We start from the raw sequence: 27,505 nt of genomic DNA on the forward strand, positions 1-27,505 counted from the left end.
TTCCTATTTATACTTCAAACCAAAACCCCCCTCTCTTCCTCCACATCTCAACTCTCTAAACTTTCTTCTTTTTCAATTTTCAATTCTATTCTCTCTTTTGGACTGTGCTTACTTGATGAGGGCTTCGCTATCTGGTCAGTGCGGATTTATTCTGTTCCCATTTGACTCGTTCCCTTCGAAGCTATATCCATCGTGTTACTTTTTCACAATCTCTCCCTTTGCTTTCCAATTCTTATAGCGTTTGGGAGAACACTGGAGTAGCTACATCTTTCTTTTTATTATCATTTGCTCTAATATAATGCCTTCAATTGAATTCTTTTTCTTTTTCCTTTTCTTTTGGGGAGGCAACGGTGATGAGCCTTTTTGCAGACCTGTAATGATTTGCGAATATGATCGCAATTTCTTACGAACATCTAAGGGACTGAGTTGCTTTTTTTATTATTATTAATTTTTTTTTTTCTTTCCATTTCGATTTGGAATGAAGTGAGAATAGCCCTAACGTGCGATTAATAAACATGATTGTTCTTGAGAAATTCGAATGAATTTAGGGTTTGGTTGTGTTTTGTGAAATGGAGGCTGTAGAACCCCAGAACGGAGTCGAGAATTTAGGGTTTGGTTCTTGCTTTGTTTTGGTGTTAATTTCAGTTACTGTTTTTTCTTTTTTGGAACTTCCAATAAACTAATATCATATGATTAAGAACTTAGAGATATGAGTTTGTGACTTTTTTTTTAATACTAAATTTGAAAACATTTGAATTTAGGAATAACTAATAGTTTTTATTAATTAGTCACTTTTTTTAAAATAAAAAGTAACAAGGTTTTATTTGAAATTGTTTCCAATATTGAATTAATTTCTTATGAAACTATAAAATGATTTCTTGTGGGGTAGATTTTTGGTTTGTTTTATTGATTAATTAGATTAATTATGAATTTATTTAAAGTAAATAGAAGAATTGAATTCAAAGTCAGCAAAAGTTTTAATAAACTTAGTGGGATTTTCCTATTGAAAATTGAATAAGGTGTTTCTAAGATGAGTCTTCTCTTTTCATCTTACCAAAGATTCCTTTTGGTTGCATAGATTAAGTGTCAAACTTATTTGCATCACTTTTTTTACTATTTATTCATGAGATTTTATAAGATTAACCACTTTTGGTAGTGGTTCTCTCCAAATCAAAATTGTGTGGTGAATTCATATCTAATGGGATAATATTTATTCAAAGTTAGTATTATATTTTTTTTTGTTGAATGTTTCTAATGTGAAAAGGAAGGAATAAAAGTAGATATGTATTGTGTAAATTGGTTTGAGCATTCACACCATTATAGAAATCGTTTGAGAATATTAAATTACTCATTCACTCAAAAGCTTAAACAACCACACTCAAAAGCTTAAACAACCAGGAAGGGGTAAATAAAATTTGGCTTCATTTTATAATTAAACTTATTTATTAGTGATCTAATGAAAAGAGTTTTATATAATTGCTATTATTTTTATTATTGAACACAAAAAGTTTATATCAAATTTAGAAGTAAATATATACTCTTATCAAACTCGAGTTTGCAAGTTTCTAAATTCCAAAATCTCACAAAATCTCAATTTTGCGTTAAACAATCTTAAATGACATTTAAATTCTATATAAGGTTGAGGAGATAGTAATAGCTTTTACACTTATTTTTAATATTGTGATAGGTTTATAATCTAAAATTTTTGCCACTAATGATATTTTAATTATCCATCTAAAAGTTTTTCCATATTAGAAAAAATTAAGGGTTGTTTTCAACAAATTGTTTTATTTTAAGTTACAAAACGAAATAAATCATATGGAAGAAATTGAAAATTTTGGAATAATTGAAACAAAATAAATCATATGGAAGAAATTGAAAATTTTGGAATAATTGAAACCAAATCGTATGGATTGAACAAATCAATTTATTGAAACTATTTTACTTTCCCTTGTTTACAGAGAAACCAAATTTATGTGGATGAATTTACAAAAGACCTCAACTATCAAAGAAGAAAATCTTAAATAAATCCAACTTTACCATTCGGGTAACCTCTCCACTCCTCTTTCAAATTTAGGCCTATGTCGTTGAATCCTGGGCTGACCGTATTCAACCCATTTCTACTCGCAAACACTCGTCTTTCTTCTTTCTTCTCTCTAACATTTTCTTCTGAATCTCTGTCGGAGTGTGAGCCTTTCGTAACCAAAAGGGTTTGCCACTTCAATCTCTGTCCATTCGTCTTTCCTCTTCAGGGCTCTAAAATCTGCTAATTATACCCTTCCCGTTGTGAAACCCAATTAGATCCTTTTCTGATTTCTTGCCGTTCTCGCTGCTTTTATCGACTAGGAATCTCGAATTCCTTTGGTGGGTAAGCTTTTTCTTCCTGTATTTGAGTTGGGAAGTTGATGAATGAGTTGATTTTATGGTTTTTTTTCTTTTTCTTGTTTGATCTTATGTTCTCATTTGTTTCTGTTTCTTACTGAGGGAGATTGGTTTTCTTGCCCCCCTTAAAACGATTCATTGAGCTTTTGTTCAAACAGTGCTGCTGGGAGATCTAGGTGCTCAGTTCAGTTGTGATTTCTTGTAGTTGATCTAGTTTTCAACTCGGTTTGTTGCTTGTGGTTCTGTTTCTTTTGGAGTTTGGTTGTGGATATGATTTTAAACGAGTTAGAAATATGAACACTTTTTCCCCCCTCCTTGAGTACATTGCGGAAGGGCTTTTCTGCCATGGTTAACTGCAATCAGGTTTTTCTTTTGGACAATATCCCCGCCTGAACCTGAAATCTTAGTGCTCTTTTCTTATAGTTCTTATCAGATGAGTGATTTTATCACGCTTGGTAATAATTTATTTTTTAGTTTTCAAAACTTGGCTTAGTACTTGAAAATACAAACGTAGATAGTAAAACAAAGGAACTTATGGGTGAAAGTAGTGTCTATAAGTTGGATTTTCAAGAATAAGAAATCAAATGCAATGGTTACTAAACGACTCCTAATTATTAGATTTTTGAAACTTTTTAGTTTTGAGGTTAAAAATTAGCTACGAGTTTCAAACCATACACCATTGAATTTAGTGTTTTTCATGGTTCTTTTCTTATAGCAACATTAATGGGCTTTTTTGAAGGATAGAATAACTTAGTTTTCACTTTCTTTATCCTAAAATGGAAATTAGGAGTTCTTTTCCGAATATTGCCTAAACAAGTAAAGTGTTTAACGTATAGTGAATATTTGTACTTGTGTAGTGAAGGATGGTGGTTATTAATTCATATTGTCTTTCTTTTCTTATAGCAAGTTTAATGGGTGCATCATCTGGTTCCAACATTCATCACCAGCCTGCATCAAAGATGATTCCCATACGTCAACAACCAAGACCAGAGGAACTCCAGACCTCCCTTTCATTAGTTTCTTCAGAACCCCAACATTCACCTGAGGTACCCAGATCTAATTCTGACCATGTTCAGGAGTCACCTGCTGAGAGTGCCAGTTCTCAAGAAACTTGGCCTATTGGTGATGGAGTGATGGGAAAGAAGATGGAAAATGGAAAGGCAGATAATGACTATGTGGAACAATCAGTCATTCGTCGTCTTTCTAGTGCTGATAAAATCTCCCTTCGTGACATAGCAAGAGACAGAATTGAGGTAATTGCAGAAAAGATGCATCATTTACCGGAGGATTTTCTAGAAAATTTGAAGAATGGGCTTCGAATTATTCTTGATGGAAACGGCGGTGCACAACAGAGAGACGAGATTTTTATTTTGCAAAAGCTAGTTCAGCGTAGAACTGATTTAACTGCGAAGACATTGATTAGAGCTCATAGGGTGCAACTTGAAATTCTAGTTGCCATCAATACAGGAATTCAGGCCTTCTTGCATCCAAATATTAGCCTCTCTCAAACTACGCTCATTGAGGTTTTTGCGTATAAGAGATGTAGAAATATTGCTTGCCAAAACCAGCTTCCAGCTGATGATTGCACCTGTGAGATATGTACCAGCAGAAATGGTTTCTGCAATCTCTGCATGTGTGTAATATGCAACAAGTTTGATTTTGAAGTTAACACTTGTCGTTGGATTGGTTGTGACTTGTGTTCTCATTGGTCTCACACTGATTGTGCAATTCGTGATGGAAAGATCTGCATGGGCTCCTCAGTAAGAATCGGGACAGCCCGGTCTGAAATGCATTTCAAGTGCCCAGCTTGCCATCGGACATCTGAGCTACTTGGTTGGGTTAGAGATGTGTTTCAACATTGTGCACCTTCCTGGGACCAAGAGTCTCTCCTAAAGGAGCTTGATTTTGTCAGTAGAATTTTTCGTGGAAGTGAGGACCACGGAGGGAGGAAACTATTTTGGAAATGTGAAGAACTCAAAGAGAAAATGAAGAGTGGAGCTCTGGAGTCAGCAGCAGCATGCAGAGCAATATTGATGTTTTTTCAAGGTACATCATTGATAAGGTCTTTATATTTTTGGATTCGCTTGGAATAGCTTCTGTGCACAAGAGACTGTTAAAGGGTGCATGATTCAGTTCCACTTCCATGTAGAGAAACTGTCTAACATAAATTAATTGGTTTCATTTTCTAATTTCTAAAATGAGCATGATATATGATTATGTGTCCCCAAGATGCTTGATTTTTCTGTTGATGAATTTACTAGGCAGCTACTCTATTAAATGTTTTGGTTTTCAAAATGTCCCTATTTCATATGGTACAAACGAGTAATAATGGAAGAAGATTTTCCTTTAGAAGTAGTCTTCTACTCTCTCCTAAAGTTCGAGGGGTGAAATCTTTAAGCTTATTCTTTTCCATAGTTGCAAGAGTTAGTTATATGGATAGCATATTTTTGGGATACTTTTTTTAAAGATAGTTTTAGTTGATATAACATGTCTCTGGGGTGCTATTTCTATAGAAGTAAAAAGTAAATTTCGTGGACTTTTCTATTTGGTATCCCATGAATGAGCTGAGATTGATATTAGAGTTCAAGGAGCAATCCGCTCCATTTGAGAGGAGCTTTTTTGGTAATTTTTTTCTCTTTTATTTGGTTAATTGAGCTATCTTTTAGTTGTATTTGCCTTTTGCCTATCAGTTTTACTAGTAATTAATAAAAATCTAACGTCCTTGCTCTTACTGAAGAGAACGAGACAGACTCTATGAGTAGTCTTGAAAATGGGGAGGGAGGAAGGTTAGCAGCCCCACAGGAAGCATGCAACCGAATTGCTGAGGTGGTGCAGGAGGTTATAAGGAAAATGGAAATCGTTGCTAACGAGAAGATGAGAAGCTGGAAAAAGGCTCGCATGGATGTTGAGGCCTTCAACCGTGAGGTTGAGGACAAGGCCAAGGAGGCAGCTGAAATAAAGCTTGACAGACAGAGAAAGAAGGTACAAATTGAAGAACTGGAGAAAATCGTTAGACTTAAATGTGCAGAAGCTGATATGTTCCAACTTAAGGCCAATGAGGCAAAACGAGAGGCCGAGAGACTTCAGAGGATTGCTCTTGCTAAAACAGACAAGTCCGAGGAAGAATATGCTAGCAGTTACCTGAAACAACGTCTGAATGAAGCTGAGGCTGAAAAACAGTATTTGCTTGAAAAGATTAAGCTACAAGAAAGTTCCAGAGCTTCACAAAGTAGTGGTGGGGCTGATCCGTCTCAAATGCTTATGTATTCAAAAATTCAAGATCTACTCTATAATGTTTCTAAGCCTGACTCAGCTAAATGAATGGGAATTCTTTGGGATTAGTCCCTTATGAATGCTAAGGTCTAGGAGCACAATGATATGTACATTAAAATCTTGTTACTTATGTTGCTTTGTTGTCTGATAATGTATGAAGTTGTTTCTCACTGGATCTTCAGATACTTGTATCGTAAACATAACCAAGTCATTGGTTGCTTCTATCATGTCTAAAGTAGATTGTTTATGACAGACCGAGATTCTGTTTGATGCCCTGGGGGTGAGTTGAAAAATAAAAAACAAAAGCAAAAATATATTTTATGAAGTCAAATAACATAACAGCAAAATACAATGCCTTATTAGAAAGGTTGCTTAAAACTAAGAACTATTATCTAGAGAATGACTGACGAAGCTAGGTACTTATTTGAATGAACTAGGGTACGTTGATAGGAGCTGGATGAATTCAATGCAGTGAACGGTTCTTCTTCATTGTTGTAGACGGTAAAGATTTTGCCCCTTTCTTTTCATTCCTTTGAACTATAGGTTCAGCTAAACTTTGCTTGGCAGGTAAAGTATCTGAAAAGGAATTTTTGTCATACGAAATTGCTGTGCTTATACCATGACATCTTATAGACGAGGTTAAGCACACGTTTGGGGTGACGATGAGTGCATCGTTTACACACACACCCATCATTCTGCTTTTGGTTATTTTAATCATTCTGTTTGGGATGCTTGATGGAACCAAGCTGCCATTCGGGAAGTGTGAAAGATTGTTGAGTAGTAATGTTGTGGGGATAGAATGGCGTAAAACGAATTCTTCGAGTTGGTCCAGGGAGATATCAGCTTGAGAAAGTTCCTGATCAGTAGGCATGAAGAAGGTTATATCTGAATTTTGCAAGGTTTTATTGGAGTTGTTTAAGATCTTGAGTAGTATGACAAAGCCATGGTAAGATTTTAATCTCATCTCATCCATGGCTGCTTGCAGGTCGGTTTGGTTGGTCATCGTAGCCTGAGCTTTTGCAACTAAAAAGAGAAGAACAAAAAACCAGGGTGTCATTTGGGGTTAGATTAGAAGATCAAAAAGTGTATTCAAGGTACAGATACTAAATCAATGGAGATTTTGGTGAATTTATAGCAGGGCAAGCAAGTTTTAGCCATTTGAAGAAGGTGGATGGCTTGTGTTTTTCACCATACAATTTGAACAGTAACAATTAGTTAGGAGAGGTAGTTCATGCCTCAAAATTCTATTGTTTCTTTGCCTTTTTCTTCATTAAAAATGCATTTTTAGATGCCAGCTTTGTAGAAAATGCCACAAAAAGGGAATGGCATTAGGAATCCCATACCAAAAGTACAAGAATGAGAAGTTTCATATCAGCAAAGTTTTGCTCCATCCCCAGGAATCACAGCCAATTGAGCAAGAAGGGGTTTTGTTTTCCATATTTGGGAAACTTAGATTTTCTAATTTTAATGGGATAATATTCTGCGGTAACAAAGGAGAAGTATATTCAATGTAAAGTAGAGATTATGATAATAATCCTTTTCTATATTCACATAAAACAATTGAAGAAGAGAACGAGTTGATGATAATACGCTTCTTTGAACCACTCATTAACACTGTAAAGATCCTCTGCCCTCACATCTCAAATTATTTGCTTTGCTTTTTGCAAGTGACCAAAGAGAGAAAATTAAAAAGAAAAGAAAAGATGATACATAAAAAAATACTTTCTTCATCTCTCAATCCACACACACTTGTGATTATACACTAAAACCTGTTTTATTTGCTTCCACTTTGTTAGAGGAAAAGTTTGGCATCCTCTATAACGTTGTGCATATGTTTGAAACGCTTCTCAAATATTTTTGTCAACAAAATCCCTATTCAAATCTTGCACAAATGTTTACGATGAATATAGGTTTTAGCATTGCAAAAATTAAGTATAGTTTAACGAATATAAAATACGTTTTCTCAATAAAAAAAGTCAGAGATTTGAATCTTCATGTTCCATTTGAACTCAAAAAAGTGCTTTTAAGTACAAATGTGTTTTGAAATAGTTGAAGAGTCATTTCAGTTAAGTTTTAAGCAATGTTATATTAGGTTAGTTTTTGTTATTATTTACCTTAGACGATCAAATCTTACTTTTTGTTAAAGTTTACATTCAAATCTTACACAAATGATGATGATGATGAATATAGCTATTAACATTATCATAGTGAAAGTCTACTTTAAACGTTGATTTAGAACGACTACTCAAATGTTGATAAGTACTCTTAAGTAAAGTGTTATGAAGCAGTTGAAAAGTCATTCCAAATAGTTTTAAATTAGTTTTTGCTATTATTTATATTAGAAATTCGAACCTTAGTTTTTATTATTATCTACAACGACATAGTGCATAAATAATGATGAACTTAGTTATTAACATTGCTGAATTAAAGTAAGCATATACCGTCAACAAACATGTATAACTAAAAATATTGTTAATATTTAATGGTTGATTTAGAATTACTGTCTAAAAGTGTTTATAGAATTGGTTTTAAATTATGTTATTATTTTTAAATGCTAATATTTTTTATTCTTATCTACCTTTCAAGCCTAAATCTTAACTTATGTTATTTTCTACCTTAGAAATTGAAATCTCTACCTCCATAAATGAAATGAATACCACAAGGCACAAAGTATACCTTTGATTTGATATACTTCAATCATAGTCATTACGTTTGTTAGACCAACGGATCATATATTTCATGTGCTTCATTCAACAACTCTACCAATGGTTTCTGCCTATTCTAAAGAAACGTGATGTGCTTTAAACTACTGACGACGACAACTTTAGCTTTTAGGACTTTGATTGACTAACTGATAGATATTGAGATACACTCATCCTCGATAAGGTGGCCAAAGCTTTAGATTCATTTTTACATTTAGTCATCGGTAATCTTATATATCTAAAACTCTTCTAAGTTCTCTTAAGAAAATTTGGAATATGGCTAAAAATACCTCTTTGAGTCCATGTGTTTTTATATTTAACATATTTGCTAAATTTCACAAGATGGATTGAGATATGAATTCTTTTTTAGTCATTCAAACACCTCATGTGGATCTAGCTTTGAACAGCGTAGAACACGTTATGAGAGATGTCGAAGGGGGCTGGTTCTTCTGTTATATGCATGCTATTGGGGCATGTAATCAATGCTATTGGGGCATGTAATCAAGGACATTGGTAGCCTAACAAAGGGTTGGCGCCATTCATGCATCTTTCGAGAATTCAACCCATGAGCTATAAAAATGTCACTTCATTGTAGCAATGCTCCACCAACATAAGATAACATATGTTTCCTCAAACGAGTATAGGAGAAGTTAAGACTTTTTGCCGTATAATTTCTTTTTTTAAATCAATGAGTGTCCAGGCCAATCTACGCGCCATTTGGGTGTCAAGAATTTTTTTCTTTTCATGTTGGGTTACAACACGACTGTTAGTTGTAAAAATGAATGTGTTTCAGAAAACACTTGAAAAATATAAGAAGATTTATTCTGTTAAGAAATGTTGAGTAATGCATTTGTTTGTTTGTTGATAAGCAACCAATGAATGAAACCCTAGCAAACTTTAACTTTAATGAGGAGAAATGTGCTTAATAGGTACAATTTCATGTTTAAGGCAATGTTATTTACCCCTTGATAGTAAGTCAAATTTTATGCTGAAGTATAGGCCTTGTGTGCAAGGAAAATCAACTATTTGATGTTCTTTAGTGATGTTATGGTTTGTGCTTGAAGCCTGGTCTCTCTCTACATGTTTATGTTTTAGTGGGTCAAATGAAACTTTAGAATGTAGTAACCTTAAGAAACTTATCTTTATTACTCTGCTGTTCCAATGAATTTGAACATCGGCTGCCATTCCAAACAAGAATCAGCTTCTCAGGTTACATGGAAAAGTCCTTGAATCGTCCTGGGGAGCGAAGCGACAATAGCTGCTTCAATCAAACATTGACTCTCTTTATTACTATGCTGTTCCAATGAAAATTGTGGTGGTAATTATCATCTTTTACCAATACTTCTGGTGTATAAGGCAACATAGACTAAAATTTTAACCAACCCCTCAAAATGATTCTCAAGATTCATGGTCAAAATAAGAATAAGATAAATAACTTGTATGTTTAACACCACAATAATTAGATAGAATTTCAAATTATTTGCACCACCTTTGATATATATGGCACATTCCTTTGTTAGCGGATCATGAAATCTTCAAGAGCAATGAAGATGAGAGAAAACTGCTTCTAAATATATAAAATTGGTTAAGGCTAAGCAAGTGATCATAGACAGTGACATGGAAATTTTTGGTTGATATTTTTATAATTATAACATTGTGATCAAACAGTAGTATAGAAAACCTATTGAATATCAAAGCATAAGTTACATCAATCAGGTTAAAAATGGCATACCAGAGAGAAAATCCAAGGACTCTAGCATCTTGGTAACTATTAGCTAACTTTTAACAAGCTATCTTTTATTAAAGTGCTATGAAAACCTACACGATTGATTTTATTTTACCAGTTTAATTAATTTATACAAACTAGTTAATAATCTGACTGTAGAGCTATACCATGATTTGGTGCTGTTATTAATGTGTCTTGATTGATGATACAAATTTGAACCTGGAAGGGCATGCTATCTTAGCTTTCGATTGCTACTTTCAGCTGCTTATTTTGTTCACTCGCAACTCCTGGGCTAGGATTTACCACCACCCCATCGAGTATAATGTCATCACTTGTTTCTGTTGCATTCAACTTGCCATTCTCTTCAATCAATTTGCCTTCAGAACCTGATTGGACGTGAAATATATTTGAGAGAATATTATCACAAACCTCTGATTTATCTTCTACTCCTACACTGTTACTTACTTGAATCACTTCGCGGATCCTTACTAGCATGAACCACCGTACTAACCGGTTTTGGTTTTGTTTCGTCACTCTGGGCTGTTGTGGATCCAACTGAGTTCAACGTCACTGTTCTAATAGGAGGCACAACATGGTCATGCTGGCCCTCATATGTGGTAAGCACTATTTTGGGATCATGAGACGCCCTCTCTACATGTTTCTTAACTGGACATCCAGGACTTGAGCATCTGTAGTAACTCCTGCCCAAAATAATAGCACAACCGTGATTACCAATGTACTTTGTATTCATTAGAAAAGTTGAACTTGTGTTCAAGAATCAAGACTTTTTAAATAAGTAGTTTCCAAGATTGTATCATGCATTGAAAGGGACTGCCTAAAACCAGACATGGGACATACTCTTTCTCCTTGCAGAGATTGGTTCCATGTTTGAGTTGGCAGTAAAAGAAAAGAGTATGGTTGTTCCCCTCGTCCCCAAACCCTCCCAATATACATGTGTATGTATATATATATAACTTCATCAACGAACGAGCATGATGAGCAATGAAAAGCAAAAGAAATCTACTCAGGTAAAATTAAGAAATTATCGCTCAGCATATACTCATTATCCGAGCACTCATACAACTGTCCTACTTAATTATATACAATCTTAGACAATATTTTGCAATTAATTAATCAATACCTAGGATTTGGATTGCCTTTCACAAATTTCTGTCCATACTTCCGCCAGCGGTATCCATCATTGACGATGTCAACCTCACTAGGAGTTTGAACAACAACCCGAGATTCAACAGTTGACTTGTCTGCTACTGTCGTCACGTCAATATTACATCTTTTCTTCCTTTTGAAACTAATTAAGCGTTAGTTCACAAATTTATTAATAAAGAAAAAAAAAAAAAAACAGTCAGTGCTTTAGCGTACTCTCGTTTCAGGTCTGGTGTATCGTCACTATCAACCTCATCATTAGTCCTAGACCTTTTCGAAACTTCATCTTTTACATTATCACTGGCTATAACTGATGGTGGTTGACGCATATCAGCAAGCTCAGTTTGTTGAGGTGTCTGGCTAAGTGCAATGGAGGTTTTATCTTCAAGTACCGAGGCAATGAAATACATCAAAGAACTGTATATAACCAAAACAAGATATGAGTTACACAGTTTCTTTCTTACCTTGAGAATTTCCAGAAGCATGTTCACCTAATTTTTCTTCAACCATGGTAACGACTCCAACAGGAACTGGAATATGAGGTTGAGGTTTAGGATGATCGTGCTGACCAAAGTAAACAGTGTCTGTGATTTTCCCATCATGAGTACGCTCCAGTTGTTTTTTCACCATGCAAGTAGGATGCGTACATCTGTAATAGCTTCTAACAAAGACATTGCCCTTAACCAGTTTCTGACCATATTTCCGCCAGTTAAATCCATCCTCTGATACTTTCTCTCGTATACTGGAGGTAATACATACTTTCAAAACAGATAGGGGATTCTGTTCTGCAGTAATTGGCTTATGGGTCACTTTCTCAGTCACTATACTAGAGATTTCTCCTCGATCCACTAGTGCTATTGTAACCTCAGGCTGCTTGACAGCTTCTTCAAGTGTATTACTGGAAGCCCCTGTGCATTTGTGATCTGATTTCGATGCATTAGTTCCACCAGGATCGTCCTGAGACGCTTGCGGTTGACTATCTGAACTGTTTTCATGATCCAATTGATCGGAATCAACTTCATTCTCTAACTGGTCCCCGTCCCCTGTAGAAACCATATGCACAAGTACTGAACTTAGATCATAAACCAGAGAGCTCTAAAGAACTCTTATTCTCCACAATTTGATTGACACAGAAACTGGATCCCACGTCACGTCTAGCTGTATACTGAATCCTGGTAAGAAATGCAACAAAATGGAAAATTGCTAAAAGTCATTTTGGACTACCTCCATATAATCAAAATTCAAGAGGCCAGATATCAAACAAACAATTTATTAATATTATTCGAGAATGATCGTGTCATTGTGTGCGTAGACAATTTACTTCAAACTTCATAGTCATGGTCATAAAGAAAACGTGAAGATTTCATGCATACTCAGCATCCCCAAATTCATGCATTATATAACCCCAAGCTGTTTCTAATATGAAAATGTGTTTGTACGCATGAAAAGTGGAAATTTCAGTTTAGCCCAAGAACCCCCCCTCCCCAAAAAAAAAAAATGGAAACTAGAGTGTCAGAGTTGATTCAGACTACTATAATTTACAATATAGAAGAAGGATTGACTTCGAAAATATACCGTACTAAAATCAAAATATTGAACATTTAAAAGTTTCGGGAAGTGGGATAAGATATATATTATTCAATACATGGAAATAATCTTCATTCTCAATTAATAACCAAAATTTTTTAATAGAAAAAAGAATAGACATGGAAATCGAATTCAGTGCACAATAATCCACCACTTGCACACCATCCGATGAAATCTTCGAGGCGAACAAAGAAACAATGGTGTTCAAAGTAAAACTCTCACTCCAACTAAAGCTTATAAAGAGAAGAAAAAGAATTAGCTACTAATTTCATCCAAAACATACGGACCAAGTAGGCTCAGCTTGAGCTGAGTAACTAGATTCTCCGGCTCCAGTACGGATCAAAATAATTAAGATCCAAATCACAAAACTCCGCCTTCAATTTCAGAAACAAGAGAAAAATATCCACATACTTATCTGTTATCTCCCTCCCCCCAAAAAAAAAATTTACAACAATAATATTGAGTTAGACATGAGAAAGGGAAAAAAGCTCTACCTCCGGTTCAGTGCCAAAGGCTTGGAGTTTGAAGCCCTAGAAAATCACAAAGGTGTAGTAATTTGAGGTGGAAGCACAGAATTCCGCTAGAAATCAATCACAGCCGTCAAATACAAGTCCGGGTTCGGAATTGGAGCAGGCGAATCAGAGGTGCAGAAGACGAGGGAAGTGGGTAAGGAGACAAAGAAATTGAAGTCAAATTGAAGCTCCGATGAAGAAGAAAAGAGAGAAGATACCGGGAAGAGGAAGAAGAAGAGGAGGAGGAAGAAGAAGAAGAAGAAGATAGAGAGAGAAGGAATTGAAATGGTTAGAGTTGAGAAGCAGTGATTGGTGCTCCGGCTCCGATGAAGTTCCCGGTAAAGTTGATAACAGCTAAGAGCATATTCTAAGGCCGTTGTTTGGTAACGCACAAGCTTCCGCTTCTTAATGCCATGGTTTATATATTACTAATTTATTACCATATTATGTATTTTAAAGTTTAACTAACAAAATTACTTACCATATTATCAATTTATAAGTTCTATTTACATTTTTTTTTGTTTGCGTTTGTAGAATAGCGAAAAAAAAATATTTTTTTAAATTACAAAAATAGTAAATTTAAAAGTTAATAATTGTGCATAATAGTATATCACTAATTATTTGTCATATTTATTATATTTACAATATACATTAAAATGTGTTATGAGTTATTTTTTTTAAATATTTTTGTCTTCTAATGTTTTTTTCCTGTGTCGATAGTTGTTAAATTTTAAAATGGTTCAATTTGGAATGAAATGTCATTGTTTTAATATCGTGAAAAATAGAAAAAACTGATAAAACATTTATAATTTGTAAAGAAATAAATATAATAATTTTTGCTTTTTTATTAATTTTTTTAAAATAATTTATTTTCTTTAAAACAGCTGAAAAACTTTTTCTGAAAATATTGTTTGGTGGATATTTCAAGAACAAATTATAAAAAAGAAAATTAAAATTTTTTAAAAAGTATATATTTGTTTTTTTTATGGTTTTTAAGTAAGTTAAAGAGGTTTATTGTTTATGTTACGTTTACTTATGTGATATTTATGGTTTATTTTTTTCTTTTAAGTTTGACTACTTCTTCTCCTATGTAATGAAAATATCAATTCATCTTTTATATTGATATCAAATTGATAAAAATGATGGAAAGAACAATATATCGAATGGTTGAATCATTATAATATTGTTCATATGAGATTTTTAGATAAATTTAATTCATAGAATTTTTACAATGTTTTTTTGTATAGTATTGTTGATACAATTTTTAATATTTGATAATTTGATGTTTTCTATCCAACATTAAAATTCAATTTTTTTATTAATTCTTTCATCTTCAGGAATTTGGAAATTTAAGACTAATTTGAGTTCCAATATTTTGAAATTCAAAAAGTTTTAGTCTTGGGTAGATGAGAACTTTAAAGTTCTGAAATCCTCTTGGTCTCAATTTTTAAATTTCCCTAACGTAAACACTTCTTTTTGTTTATTCTCAGGTAAGGTATCTATCTACAGAGGATTCTCGTGGGCTTGGAACCAATTGCTTATTGGGCTTAAATTGTTTTGTTAGGCCCAATCTATTTATGATTTTCATTATGGACTCAAGTTTTTCCAGGTGATAACGTAACAAAATTTAATTGATCAAAATTCTCCATTAACATTTGTCTCTTGAATTACGTGCTTTAAGATAGAAAAAAATAGGATAATGGTAAAGGTAGTAATTAAATTTAAAATAATTAAATATATAACAATATTTTAAAAATATTATAAATATAACAGAATCTGTAAATAAAAAAAATGTGGTAGATCATATTACAAATATTGATCTATTTACCATGAGAGTCTATTATTATATAATTTATTTTGAACTTTTTTGAATTTATTTACAATATAGTAAAAGGAGTTTGATATTTAAACTTTCACCTCATCTAATTACTATATATATTTAACTGCAAAATATCTTGGTTTTGCTTTTTTTTTTTTCTTTTTTTACTTTGTTTTGTTCTATTGTATGGTAAATAATAAAATGGATTTTGTACATATTTTCAAGAAATTATATTATATTCTATGATGAGCCAACTAATTTATAATGTCGCTTGTCTATCAATGAAAACATATGAGTATCTATTATTGGTAAACAGTGAGATTTTGTTATACTCATAAATGTTTTCAACAATTTTATCTTTTAAAACAACTAATCTCTATATATAGGTTATTTTATGTATTTAATAATTATGATTTCGGTAATATCTAATTGGTTTTGTTTTATTATGATCCCAACTTCAATAGTTTTCATCATTAAACTTTGCCCATTGACTGATGAACTCTACCCTCCAACGTTTGTAATGACTCCACTTGTTAATTAGCCATTGTCGATGATCAACTTTTGTAGCAAACGACAATTATCTTCCCTACATGCTACAATGATCATCTAGGTAAGTTAAAGTGTTTTTAAATACAAAATTGTAATGAATTAGTTTATAGTGTTTACGGCTTAATAGTCGTCTTATATGATAGTTTAAACCCTCGTAAGTTTATTTTTGGTTTTACCCAAAAGATCTTATAGGATTGGTGATAATTGCTCTCCTTTATATGCTCATGAATCATGGAAATTGATACAGGACTTTGATTGCATTTATTTTGCACTAATGTACATGCACAATAAACTCTAAACTCCAATTTAACATAAGAAGCACTAAAAAGCCTTAAATCTTTTGATGACTTACAATTTTTGTCAAATGATATACTCACGCATTTCATGAAAGTATAGTATAAATTTGAGTTTTAAGAGTTCACAAGTCCCCAAACTTTGCATTGTGGGCTCCAAAAGTTTACAACTCCTTAAACTTTATATTATGGATCTTAAAAGTTCACAACTTCACCTTTGTCCTAAACATCCGGAGTCTTGTGTTTGGATGCCTAAAAATTATAGTATTGTTTGATAACGATTTAGTTTTCACTTGATACCAATTCATTTTAATTTGATTGTTTTTAAAATTTATGTTTGTTTTCTCTCAAATTTTCAATTAGTTTAAAATAACACTTGAAACTAGTAAAAATCTAAAATTGAAAACAAACTTTTAAGAAACACGTCTTCTAGTTTTCAAAAGTACTTTATTTTAGGCAAAATTAATAAAAATATTTTAAAATATAGCAAAGTATTGTAGTTTATCTACGATACATTACAATAGACAACAATATTTGCCTATTTGTGTCATGATACACACAAATGGTTGTCTATCATAAATGATTAAAATTTTAAGTTTCATATGAAAGTATTAAAGAAGGTACTTAGGTAGTCTCAATAGTTAGGTTATGGTGTGGAAATATGTGCATTGATCATCATTTGATTTTTTTTTCTTTTTGAAAATTAAGATGGTGAATACTACTTTTTTTTAAAAAAAAAAAATCGATTAAAGGTCTCCTAAAGTATGTGCAAATAGTTACTAAACAAACCATGACAAAGTATACGTTTTTTTTTAGATATACAATTTTATTAAAATTAGTGGATCCTATATATAAAAACATGATTCTTCTACTAACAAGAGTTTTCAAAACATTCACCAAAATTTAAGAAAAAAATCAAAGACGAAAAAAGATACCTACACCTTATCAACAGTTAAAAAAGGTTAAAATTTGAAGAAAAAAAAAAAAGTAGTTTTTAAATTTTTATTTTTGTTTTAGAATTATAAAAAATTAAAATTGTTAGTCATAAATAATTTCAAACTACTTTTATTAACGCTCACATTCAGGGTCTCGTTTAATATTATGAACAGTCTAGGGAATTACTGGAAAATTTCAAAACTTTAGGGCCTTTCAGCAATAAAATAAAATTTGTAAGACACGCGCGTGTAACAAAGTCGCACGTGTTGCAAACCATTGGCCGTATGAGTCGGTGAGAGCTTCAAGTTTTCGTTTCCTAAATTATTTTCCAAACCCTAGAGACGCCATAATTTCTTCTCAATCTTCTTCAGATTCCGATCGGGAATTTTCTCTTTCGATTGATTCAATTTTCTTTTTAAATCGGAATTCGTTAATCTAGCTTTTCAATCATGCTTCTTTCTCCGGGTCATTCTCCCCGGCACATCTCATCACCGTCGCCATCGACGGTTTCCGAGAACGCGATCCAGACTCTTCAGAGTTCGTCTTCGATTACTACGCCTCAGAGCTCCAGGAAACACCCCAAGGTTCTTGATGAGGATTCTTATGTGGAAGCAATTGAGAAGATTATCGAGCGTGATTACTTTCCCGATATTTCGAAGCTCAGAGATCGTCTTGATTGGCTTGAAGCGATTAAAAGTGCAGACCCGATTTTAATCCGAGATGCGCAGTTGAAGATAATGGAGCGTCGTGGTCAGAAGGTTAAACGTTTGAACCCTGATGGTAAGTCTCAAACACCTGGTTCCACTTTTATGAGAAGCTTTACCCCTTTTGATGAATTTGAGGGCAAAACCCCGAAAACCCCCGGCTTCGGTGGAAGCGGAGTCGTCGGTGTAACGGAGGAGGGTGGTTCTGATGGTAAGGTGGTGGATGAGTCGCTGTCGCTTGATGAGTTTTTTAGGCAATATACGAGCGAGGATAATTTTAGTTTTTCGAAAATTCTGGAGAAAGATAATAGGAAGAGGAAGGAGAGATACGCTTATTTGACGGAGGGTGAAAAGGATGACGTGAAGTCAATTGAGGATGTGAAGAGAGATAGAATAACTGATGGTTATGGGACTTCCGATCAGCCGCCGAGTACCTTGGAAGGATGGAAATATACTGCTAAAAATTTGTTGATGTATCATCCGTCGGATAGAGGTGAGGCTCCATTGACGGAGGAAGAAAGGGCTGTAAGATTGAAGGGTCTAACCAAAGAAATTAACCGATCAAGCACTCGGTTCCATGGTAAATTGATGGATTCAAGGCCAAAAGACGATGGATCGGTTGAAGTGATTTATGCCCCTGTGGCTGGAACTACACCACATCCTGTGCTGGATAGAGATGGGGATAGATTGAAGAAGTATGATTTGGAGGATTTGAGGAAGACCCCAAATCCATTTTATGTAGAATCAGGTAAAAGGGCTGAGAATGGCTACAGTTTTGTCCGAACACCGTCACCTGCACCTGGTGTAGATGAATCTCCATTTATTACATGGGGTGAAATTGAAGGAACGCCCTTGAGACTTGATCCTGAGGATACGCCTATTGACATTGGGGGTTCTGTTGATGGACCACGTTATAACATTCCATGTCCAGCTGCAAGAGACGAGAAGGCTCATTCACTTTCAAGGGAGGCTGCAAGAAAGCTAAGGGAGAAATCAAAGATGTTTCAGAAGCCTCCATTGCCATCACCTGTTAGAGGGGGAAGTGCTAGCCCAAGTGTAAAGAGGACTCTCTCTCCGGCCGCCCAGAAGTTTGTTAGGAACGCAATAGCCAAGTCGTCATCGTCATTTGATGAGACCCTTCGTGCCAGTTACAGAGGTGGAAGCCCGAGTGCCGCCACACCAAAAAGCGGGAGGAGTTTGTCTAGGTTTGCAAGGGATGGTAGCTTTGGCTCTAGGTCACCTTCTGTTAAAGAAGGTTCAAATCCTGCTTGGTGATGTAATTTGTCCAATCGATATAGCATAAGTGCTTTATGTATTCTAACAATTCTGTCTTGAAAACCCTTCGTAGTATCTCTTTTGTTTTACAAGGTGTACAATGTCAATGTAAAGAGCTCGCTAATATCCTTATTTTGGATATTTGAAAACTAATGAACGACCCATTTGATTGATTGTTCTGGAATCATAAAATGTGGCTCTTATTTCTCCCTCTTCTGTGTTTAATTTCTGTATAGCGTAAAAGTTGATTTGATGAATTTCGAGCTTTCAATTACTAAGAAAGGGGTCTCAAGCTTTTGATTTCACATTGCACTGGAATGGGAGTTTCATTGTTCAAGAAACGTGAATTGTATAGTTAAGTGCAAGTAGTTTTCTATTGAAGATCGTTGAACAAACACGAAGTACGATTAGTAAAATAGTTATTGCCTGTAGGCTCAAATTGTATTATATATTTCTGTGGCTTCTTTTCTCTAATTTTCTATTCAAGGCTTAATGGATGACAGGAAGAGTCTTGCCTTTGAAGTCATAACAGGTAGCGTAAAAGGAATAGTTGATTATTAAAGAAGCTGTACAGTATTTCACTCTGCAGTGAACTTAACAAAAGTAAGTTTTGGGATTGAGGAAAATGCTGCAAGGAAGCAAGGGTGGGGCCGCTCTTTTTCCAAAGCATTTTCTCAAGCTTTCAGAAGCCGTGCCGTCTTGGGTGTATTGGCCTTTGAAACGTGACTTCTTCCATAATTCAACTCTTTCTCATTATTGTTTAATCTCTTTTACTAATTTTCCCGATTCTTTTTTCCAGGTATTTGTTCCCTGTCAAATCTCATTCACCTGCTCAAATGGGAAAAAAATTATAATATATGAACGGATACAAAGGGATAGGGACGAGTAGAACCCAAAAATATGGTTCACATGACAAGGGAAAGAGGGAGAAAGCCAACCTTATTATATTGGCCGAGGTGTTTTACAAGTTCAAGAATTCAACTTTTCAGCAACCGAGAACGTTTTTGAAGCCTTAAAATATGGGGTATGGAGATTACACTCGTGTGGATTTGACTTTTAACTTTGAAGGAATAAAAACTGCACGAATGTATGTGGACAGACTTACATTTTTCCCTCTTTTCTCTCATCCATTTTCCTAATTTAACACCGGGTAATGGATTCTAGAATCTTTGGTTGTACTTATTTCTTCGATTCCTGAGATGGCGCCTTTCATTTATGGCCATAAGAAGGCATAACGTTGTTCACTATCAGCATTTGCTTTAGTTCAAAGAATCCCCAACTCACTTAGCTATTTGAAACTTTCATAAATTCTGGTTTGGAGGTCCTTTAGGAGTTCTGTTGATGGCAGTAATTAGCCCCAAAATCAGCTCAGTGGCTTCTAGTCCTTTCACTTCACCGAATATTGGGGTTTTGCTCAAGATCAAGATTATTTCATGGTTGGTTTCACTGTTTTTAAGATTATATTGCTTCATCTATGATTTTGCCTTGATTTCTGATTAAGTAGATTATGTCTCAGGAGCCAAGAAACTGGTCTGCCTGTTTCTGTTCGGATTCGAGTTGGTGATCGGATCTTCCACCTCCACAAGGTAAAGATGATCTCGGAAATATATCAGTGTATCCTATTCTCTTCTTTCTTTTTTCCCCCTCTAAATATCCAACATTTCTCTTCATATTCAACTATGAGAATATTAAATTTTTACCATGTTTGTTGTCACTCTGCAGCATCCTCTCCTATCAAAGAGTGGATACTTCCAGAAGAGATTGAATGAATCGACCGAGTATGAGCTTCCACCAAACTTTCCTGGAGGACCTGAAACCTTTGAGTTACTTGCACTGTTCATCTATGGCTCCTCTACTCTAGTTGATCCTTTTAACGTAGCAGCCCTCCGATGCGCTGCAGAATTTCTTGAAATGACAGATGATTACTGTTCCAGTAACCTATGCGAACGATTCGATATCTATTTGAATCAAGTGGTTTTCCAAAGCTGGGACGATACACTAATTGTACTCCAAAAGTGTCAACAATTGCTTCCTTGGTCCGAGGAGCTGTTAATTGTAAGCCGTTGCATTGAATCGCTTGCCTTCATGGCTTGCATGGAGATCCTTGACCCCGAGAGAAGACGAGACCAACCAGTTGTAACAATGGATGCATTGGCCAGTCAGGTTTGGAGCTGTGAAATCGTGAAAGAAATCTTGTGCCAAGATCTTTGGATCAAGGACCTCATTGCTCTGCCATTTGAATTCTTCAAAAGAGTAGTGGGATCCCTGAGAAGACAAGGTATGAAAGAAAAATATGTCAGCCCCATCATCGTTTTCTACGCAAACAAATGGATTCTTTCCGAAAAAATGCGCCAATTCTGGGAGAGTACTGATGAGAAGATTGTAGATGATGAAGCAAATGAAAAGGTTTCATATATTTTGCAAGGTCTCCTTGATCTTCTACCTATGGGACATAGAACTAGTAGAGTGGTTCCTGTAGGCTTTTACTTTGCATTGCTTTCAAAATCACTTGAAATTGGCCTGAAAAGTAACAGCCTACAAAAACTGCAAGACCAGATAGCATCAGTATTACATTTTGCCCAAGTGGAAGACTTTCTTCTACCGAAAACAGGGGCAGACTCGGTTTCTTCCAGCATCGAGTTAGCTACTATGGAGAAGATACTAGAGTTATTTGTATCTTCTAACATGAAGATGAATCACAACCATTCAGGAAGCAACTCAATTGTGGCAGAGTTGTGGGATGAATATCTAACCTATATAGCTCCTGATCCAAAACTCGATCAGAAACGATTTGTGGAACTCATTGAAAAAGTGCCTGGGGCGTGGCGAGAGAATCACAATCACCTTTATAGGGCAGTAAATACATTCCTGCAGGTAAATCTCGATGAAACTCTATATTCTTCATGACGTAACTCTTTAATAATCTGTTTTTCTTTTCTTGAAACGCCATTCCAAATGAGGTTTAGACCTATTTACTCAGCTGTATAGACCAATAAACAAGATTCTAAAGCATTGATTTTGTCAATTACTACAGTACAAATGGGTCAAACAAATTTGTTCTATTTTGGAAAATGCCAAGGCTCTACCAGCTCCTTAACTGTGAAAGATTTGGTCTCTATCTTTTGTTCTTCAGGCACAGTCGCAACTTTCCCAAGAGGACAAATGGGCAGTATGCAAGTACCTCAACTGCCAGAAGCTATCACAAGAGGCGTGCATTGAGGCTGTTCAAAATGAGTTGATGCCCCTTCGTTTGATAGTCCAGGCGCTTTTCGTTCAGCAATTGAATACCCAACAGGTATTCAAGGAGTGTTCAAGCTCATTTAGGTTTGCACGTTATGGCGAATTCTCAGGAAGCATTTCAAGCTCTAGATTTCCGAACTCAAACAGCCAGAATCTACGAGACAGTCCTTATACAGATGGAGCTGATCCAAACAGAAGAACCTTAAGCTTCTTGCTACAGAAAGACCATGTGATCCAGACACATGAATCCTCTAGAAATGAATACGAGTCGACGAGTTTCCGAATCCAGAATCTGGAACAAGAGCTGATTGCCTTGAAGAAAAGCATTCAATGGCAGACGTTGTCCAAGAAAACGGAGATGTTGTCGAGCAGCAAAGCAGAAGGAAGAACAAAACTGCCTGATGTCGAAAGTAGATACTCGAACAAGAAAAGGAACTCACACGAACAGGTAACGGGGTGCATCGGCTCTGTTAACTTTTCTGCTCAACGAAACTATGCAAGTCGTCTATTTAAGATCTTCAGCGGAATACGTCTATTTGGAAGTAGGAAACAAAAAAGAAAGTCGGGATTTCCGGCCCTTTGGCGCAGATCGATGTATCAGATTAACCATAGGCTGGATTTGTAAATAAAAACTCAGAACAGTTCCTTTATGGAGAATGTATAATCAATCTCTTGTAACCTCAAGTATGTTAAGGAGCAAAGGAAATAGCCATTTATTATGAACTTCGACTGCATGTTTGCTTTTTTACCATTGCATGCACAAATTAGTACAAAGTTGTGGCAGCATTCATTCAAATTACACCAGTTTTATGTTCCTAACAAAACGTTAACAAATGAAGTCATCTACTTTATATATGATACCCATCTTTTAGATGTCATAAACAGCTACGGATCTATTAAAGAGTTTAAGAACACGTATCAGACACTTGTTAGTGCAACAAATATATTAGACATGCATTTACTTTGATAAGTCATATATTTTTAGAAAAGTATTTCATTATCATGTCTATCTAAATTTATAAAATATTTGATTTGTTGCACTAAATTCAATTGGGTCTACAATTTAAAATTGCTAATTTAAATTTTATTTAATTTAAATGTAATGTAAAAATAATTGAGATTAAAATTTGTCTGAGCCCGGGTTCGAACCGGGGACCTCTAGTGTGTGAGACTAGCGTGATAACCAACTACACCACCCAGACGTCATATTAACAAAAAGTTTATTTTAATTTAATATTTAGTTTTTATTATATCAAGGAAAATTGTTTTAACTGAAACATCTGCTAAAAATTAATAATCGTCGCCTGAGAGATTCGAACTCTCGCGGGGAAACCCCATGTACTTAGCAGGCACACGCCTTAACCACTCGGCCAAAGCGACAATTGGTGAACACCAAAATGAACTTTTTGATCATAAATAATAAGCATTATTGTGAATCAAACAAAAACTACTTTTGTGAAAAAAAAAATTATTTTCAACCAATAATATATAGATAATTTTAAATAGAAAATTGCTGAAAATATTTTTTTAAAAAAAGTACATATTTAGATTATATTAATTATAGAAATTATTGATAAAAATCTATTAATATTTATGATTGTGTTTATTATATATATAATCTAAATTTTTACTATATTTTGGTTTTTTTTCCTACTTCTGAAATGTACGTATGTTGTAGCAAAAAAAAATTAAAAGATAAAAATATTTAGTAAGTTTTCTTTTATTATTATCAAATATTGGTATATTTTATTGATGCAAAATCTTCATTTTGGAAAATGGTAAAAAAAAGAAATTTTTACAAAATATTCATATTTCGTACAAAAATTAAGTATAATGAATTTAGTGTTTGTTTTATTATATGGACAAAAAGATTTACTTTGGTTTCTAATAATAAATATTCAAATTAATTGATAACAAGGAGGTAAATTTATAATTCTTCATCTAATTTTTTTTAGAACCAAAATTGTTCACGAGAAACTCTTTTTTTTACCAAGGTATTGTAATAAAGGTTGGGATAGAGATTTGAATCTAACCTCTTGTCCACAGAAATACATAGGTGTCAGTTGAACTAAGCTCATGACAAAATTCTTTATTTGAAAATATTTTACAATTTAAAATAATTTCTCAATTTTTTTTAAAAAAATTAGTAACTTTTCATTATTTTCTTTTGATTAACCTTTCTTTCTCAACCAACTTCATAAAGTATTCAACCCAAATTATAATGTTATTCAAATTTGACTAACGAAAAATAATTGTTCCATGTCAACACTTCATTTACTTCAAACCTTACCCTTACAACAGATAGGTATAGAAAATTGTTTAATACAATGAACTAAAGTCACGCTTATGACGTAATCTTAGTTGATTTCAATTGAACTATAAATTGAAATGACCCTTAATAGTAAATCAATGTGATTTTGATTGGTAGTGTTTACTCATCTAATTTTTCAAAAGTAATATGATTCTGATTCATTATGTTTATTTGACATCATAAATTTAAAGGTGGAATGAAAATGAGTAAATTGCTCTCATAATGTCATTTCGGATGGACTTCATCAAACACGCCCATTCACCAACATTTTCAAAACAAATTTTCAACTGTTTTAGACTACTCTTATTTCTGTGCGATTCAACTTGTAGTTTTTATTGTCCAACGTGCATCAACCATTTGTTCATTGTTCTTTATGCAAGTGTAATATATTCTTCCATTAACTTTGATTTTTTACTTCGTTTCATATCGTAATCGTCGTCAATTACTTATTCATACATCTTCAATTAGGGACTTTGAAGAATGTATACATCTCGATAATTTATTTGAAACTTGAACTTGCATATTACTGTCGATACTTTTCAAGTATATTAACAAGTTATAATTAATTTTGTCACAATAGTTTATTTAGTATTCCTTTGATTCATGAGTACTAATGTCAAAACTATATGATGTATTATATGTTCAAATCATACTTATCAAGTTAGAAATCAAATCTTCTTATCGACTATCAATATGAATGTGTGTTTTACTGACGATCATGTTGATTAGGTCATCTAAATGTAAGTCGTTAAATTGAAGGTGATAAGTGAATATATTGACACCGATTTATCGATAATAGTAAAACTATAACATAATTAAATGTACCAATGGATACTTATATCAATTTCACGTCAAGCTAACATGTATTTAAAAAAAGTTACACAAACTTAGATTAAAAATAACATAAAACATACCATAATAAATGAATTTATTAGACCGAGAATTGAATAGATTAGAAATTTGTAGATAATTGAAAGCTCAAAACTTAATAATTATAATATTAAAAATTGAGGGACTAATAGTTTAAAAAGAAAAGAAAATATTTTAGAGATCAATATTCTAAGTATTGAATTTTTAACGTCTAAGATAAGTTCACAAGTCACTAATTCGTAATGGGAGTGAAGGACACCTAAATTTCATCTCATACCTAAACATTATTCAATTCACCTTTTCGTTTCTTTTTTAAATTCGATATATATATATATATTTCTTATCTTGACAAATAAAAATGAAAAGAAAAAAAAAGCAAAGCAAATGAATCATAATCTCTATATGTCATCTTCTTCTTCATCTTCATTTCTAGTTATGGCTTCCACTGTCCTTCTCAGCAACTCCGATCAATCCTTCTCTTCTCATCTTCTCCTCTTGCGATTTTCTACAAAATACCACCCATGAATTCACCTCCAAGCTCACGCAAATCCCTACCAGCGTCGAAAGCCCTAAGCAATACGCTAATTTCGCGTACGATCCACTCGCCCCCATCGCCTCAAATCCTTGGAACACATTCACCGCTCCCATCACCACACATGCGTATCCCACGAAATGATGGTATGATTTCCAATACTTTCTGAATTTGTTCGTCGTTTTCGGCCTGAATAGCAGCGCCAATGTCTGTATTCCCCCCAGGGCAAAAACCCCAATCCCTAGTTTTCTATGTAGCGAATACTCCACTCCTGGTGAAAGCTCTCCCAATCGGATTCCAATCACGAATCCGATTGTTCCTAGAGCGAATCCAGCTAGTTGGACTCCTGCGTGCGCGTAGAACCACGCCGGGCCTAGGGTTTGTACGTGTCGGAGGTATCGCGCTGTTACTGCGCCGATCGGGAGTAGTAGTCCCCATGATATGGCGTTCAGGATGCCGTGGATTACTTTGAGTGTTTCGATGTCGTTGGTTTGGCTTGCGGCGGTGCCTGAGGCCACGTCGAGAGTTGCAATTGAAGAGAGGTCGTCGGATGTGGTTGGATGGATGGTTGGGGAATAGCCTTGGACGTATAATCCGCGGTTCCATATGAGATGGATTTTCGTTTTGTTTGGGATGAGTTTGAGAGTAGCGTAGATTTGGATGGCGGCGCCGTTGTGTACGGTGGCCATTTTCCCACCGTACAAAGCTGCGGAGGAGGAAAGTAGACGGATGTCGAGAGGGCGAGAGAGAAGAGGGGTTCTCTGTAACTTTACAGTCGGGTCAAGAACGTAAGGGAGGACAACGATTTGGCCGGAGTTTGGATCGGAGAAGGCGATGAGAACACGAGCTCCGGTCATCCCCGGTGACGTGGGATTGATTCCCCAGCCGACCCAACCGGAGGGAGAAATGAAATTGCCGAAGAAGACAAGGTCCAAAGTGGCATTGTGAAGGTGAAAAGTCCAAGCAATGGAGGCTTGTTGGGTTGGGAGATTCATACATTGCTGGAAGGTTTTGATGGCGGTGACGGTGGTGCAATGGGCGGCGAGTGCGACGGAGATGGAGGAAAAGAGGAGGAGAAGGAGGAGATGAGGACGGAGCATGGTGGCCGGAGGTGAAGGAATGAGAGAATGGTAGGTGAAGTGAAGGGGGTAATGAAGTAAAGTGGTAGAAGAAGAAGTGGAGATTATGAGTATGATAATGTTGGTAAATGTAATGATGTATTTGGAATTTGAGCAATTTAGAAGCATTGAAGGATGAAAGTGATGGAACATCATTATGTCCACTTAGCTAATACTTTAGGGAAATTTGCTTTGAAGACAAGTAACCCTTCATTACTATGGTTTAGTAGGTAATTAACACTCTATTTTCCACTTTCATAGTTGGGTTAATCTTATATATGATGTCTTCGATCTAATTTCCTTTAAATGTAAAAGGTTAAGCTATGTTTTCAATAGCCAAATTGAGCCTAACGAATTGCCATTATGTTTTCCATCTTTAAAATGTTTAATACTGAATAGCATCATTATGAATAACTTGTATTTATCTATAGCAACAACAATATGCAAAAGCAGAGAAATGCTAATTTCACTTAAGGAATGAAATGCAAAAGTGACAAATACCCCATGTTTGA

The 27,505-nt window shown here is 34.6% G+C and overlaps 5 protein-coding genes and 3 non-coding genes across 14 annotated transcripts; 4 read left to right on the forward strand and 4 right to left on the reverse strand.

Annotated features, from left to right (window-relative positions):
• The first annotated feature begins 100 nt into the window (after window positions 1-100).
• LOC101212723 (OBERON-like protein) lies at window positions 101-5,925 on the forward strand. Of its 3 annotated transcripts, none has more exons than XM_031888693.1 (3): window positions 101-134; window positions 3,286-4,428; window positions 5,120-5,877. In XM_031888693.1, exons 1-3 carry the CDS (start codon window positions 116-118, stop codon window positions 5,701-5,703), a joined length of 1,746 nt encoding a protein of 581 aa, XP_031744553.1. In that variant the 5' UTR covers window positions 101-115; the 3' UTR covers window positions 5,704-5,877. The 3 variants fall into 3 exon arrangements, with proteins under 3 accessions (XP_031744553.1, XP_004144542.3, XP_011658669.2); XM_004144494.3 differs by lacking the exon at window positions 101-134 and adding an exon at window positions 1,893-2,368; XM_011660367.2 differs by lacking the exon at window positions 101-134 and adding an exon at window positions 1,894-2,364 and having other exon boundaries at window positions 5,120-5,925.
• LOC116405327 lies at window positions 344-431 on the forward strand. Its single transcript, XR_004218530.1, has one exon. It is a non-coding gene; the product is annotated as a small nucleolar RNA SNORD25 (small nucleolar RNA).
• A 3,308-nt stretch (window positions 5,926-9,233) lies between the features above and the next one.
• Window positions 9,234-13,756, reverse strand: WRKY49 (probable WRKY transcription factor 20-like). 5 transcript variants are annotated; one of them, XR_004217962.1, is made up of 7 exons: window positions 13,329-13,756; window positions 11,712-12,419; window positions 11,464-11,629; window positions 11,225-11,392; window positions 10,549-10,784; window positions 10,251-10,469; window positions 9,234-9,615 (listed from the first exon to the last, which is right to left on the reverse strand). XR_004217962.1 is itself a non-coding variant. In XM_011660237.2 (6 exons), exons 2-6 carry the CDS (start codon window positions 12,301-12,303, stop codon window positions 10,321-10,323), a joined length of 1,302 nt encoding a protein of 433 aa, XP_011658539.1. In that variant the 5' UTR covers window positions 12,304-12,419; window positions 13,329-13,756; the 3' UTR covers window positions 9,971-10,320. The 5 variants fall into 5 exon arrangements, 3 of the variants coding, with proteins under 3 accessions (XP_011658539.1, XP_011658537.1, NP_001267610.1); XR_004217961.1 differs by having other exon boundaries at window positions 9,234-9,652; XM_011660237.2 differs by lacking the exon at window positions 9,234-9,615 and having other exon boundaries at window positions 9,971-10,469; window positions 11,225-11,383.
• A 3,475-nt stretch (window positions 13,757-17,231) lies between these two features.
• On the forward strand, window positions 17,232-19,131 carry LOC101212240 (splicing factor ESS-2 homolog). Its single transcript, XM_004144492.2, has one exon. It carries the CDS (start codon window positions 17,393-17,395, stop codon window positions 18,920-18,922), a length of 1,530 nt encoding a protein of 509 aa, XP_004144540.1. The 5' UTR covers window positions 17,232-17,392; the 3' UTR covers window positions 18,923-19,131.
• Window positions 19,132-19,480: 349 nt separating this feature from the next.
• On the forward strand, window positions 19,481-22,896 carry LOC101210196 (BTB/POZ domain-containing protein At5g48130). The gene is made up of 4 exons (XM_004144566.3): window positions 19,481-20,358; window positions 20,439-20,508; window positions 20,645-21,796; window positions 22,056-22,896. The coding sequence occupies exons 1-4, from the start codon at window positions 20,264-20,266 to the stop codon at window positions 22,785-22,787; spliced, it is 2,049 nt and encodes a 682-aa protein (XP_004144614.1). The 5' UTR covers window positions 19,481-20,263; the 3' UTR covers window positions 22,788-22,896.
• A 394-nt stretch (window positions 22,897-23,290) lies between these two features.
• TRNAV-CAC lies at window positions 23,291-23,364 on the reverse strand. The gene has a single exon. It is a non-coding gene; the product is annotated as a tRNA-Val (tRNA).
• A 96-nt stretch (window positions 23,365-23,460) lies between these two features.
• TRNAS-GCU lies at window positions 23,461-23,542 on the reverse strand. Its single transcript has one exon. It is a non-coding gene; the product is annotated as a tRNA-Ser (tRNA).
• Window positions 23,543-25,495: 1,953 nt separating this feature from the next.
• LOC101209946 (cytochrome b561 and DOMON domain-containing protein At2g04850) lies at window positions 25,496-27,413 on the reverse strand. Its single transcript, XM_004144565.3, has one exon. The coding sequence runs from the start codon at window positions 27,147-27,149 to the stop codon at window positions 25,773-25,775; it is 1,377 nt and encodes a 458-aa protein (XP_004144613.2). The 5' UTR covers window positions 27,150-27,413; the 3' UTR covers window positions 25,496-25,772.
• Window positions 27,414-27,505: the final 92 nt, after the last annotated feature.

The sequence above is a fragment of the Cucumis sativus genome, chromosome 7 (genome assembly GCF_000004075.3).
Source record: "Cucumis sativus cultivar 9930 chromosome 7, Cucumber_9930_V3, whole genome shotgun sequence".
Taxonomy (NCBI): Eukaryota; Viridiplantae; Streptophyta; class Magnoliopsida; order Cucurbitales; family Cucurbitaceae; genus Cucumis; species Cucumis sativus.

What these genes read in the sequence shown, in the direction of transcription:
- LOC101212723 (XM_031888693.1), top strand. An exon ending in AATATTGATGTTTTTTCAAG is followed by an intron (nt 4,429 to 5,119) that starts GTACATCATTGA and finishes CTCTTACTGAAG; the next exon opens with AGAACGAGACAGACTCTATG.
- WRKY49 (XM_011660235.2), bottom strand. Translation starts at nt 12,303, where the DNA reads ATGGTTTCTACAGGGGACGGGGACCAGTTAGAGAATGAAGTTGATTCC. An exon ending in AAAGGCAATCCAAATCCTAG is followed by an intron (nt 10,785 to 11,224) that starts GTATTGATTAAT and finishes TATTTTGGGCAG; the next exon opens with GAGTTACTACAGATGCTCAA. An exon ending in GGATCCGCGAAGTGATTCAA is followed by an intron (nt 10,470 to 10,548) that starts GTAAGTAACAGT and finishes ACGTCCAATCAG; the next exon opens with GTTCTGAAGGCAAATTGATT.
- LOC101212240 (XM_004144492.2), top strand. Translation starts at nt 17,393, where the DNA reads ATGCTTCTTTCTCCGGGTCATTCTCCCCGGCACATCTCATCACCGTCG.
- LOC101210196 (XM_004144566.3), top strand. Translation starts at nt 20,264, where the DNA reads ATGGCAGTAATTAGCCCCAAAATCAGCTCAGTGGCTTCTAGTCCTTTC. An exon ending in AAGATCAAGATTATTTCATG is followed by an intron (nt 20,359 to 20,438) that starts GTTGGTTTCACT and finishes ATTATGTCTCAG; the next exon opens with GAGCCAAGAAACTGGTCTGC. An exon ending in GGATCTTCCACCTCCACAAG is followed by an intron (nt 20,509 to 20,644) that starts GTAAAGATGATC and finishes GTCACTCTGCAG; the next exon opens with CATCCTCTCCTATCAAAGAG.
- LOC101209946 (XM_004144565.3), bottom strand. Translation starts at nt 27,149, where the DNA reads ATGATGTTCCATCACTTTCATCCTTCAATGCTTCTAAATTGCTCAAAT.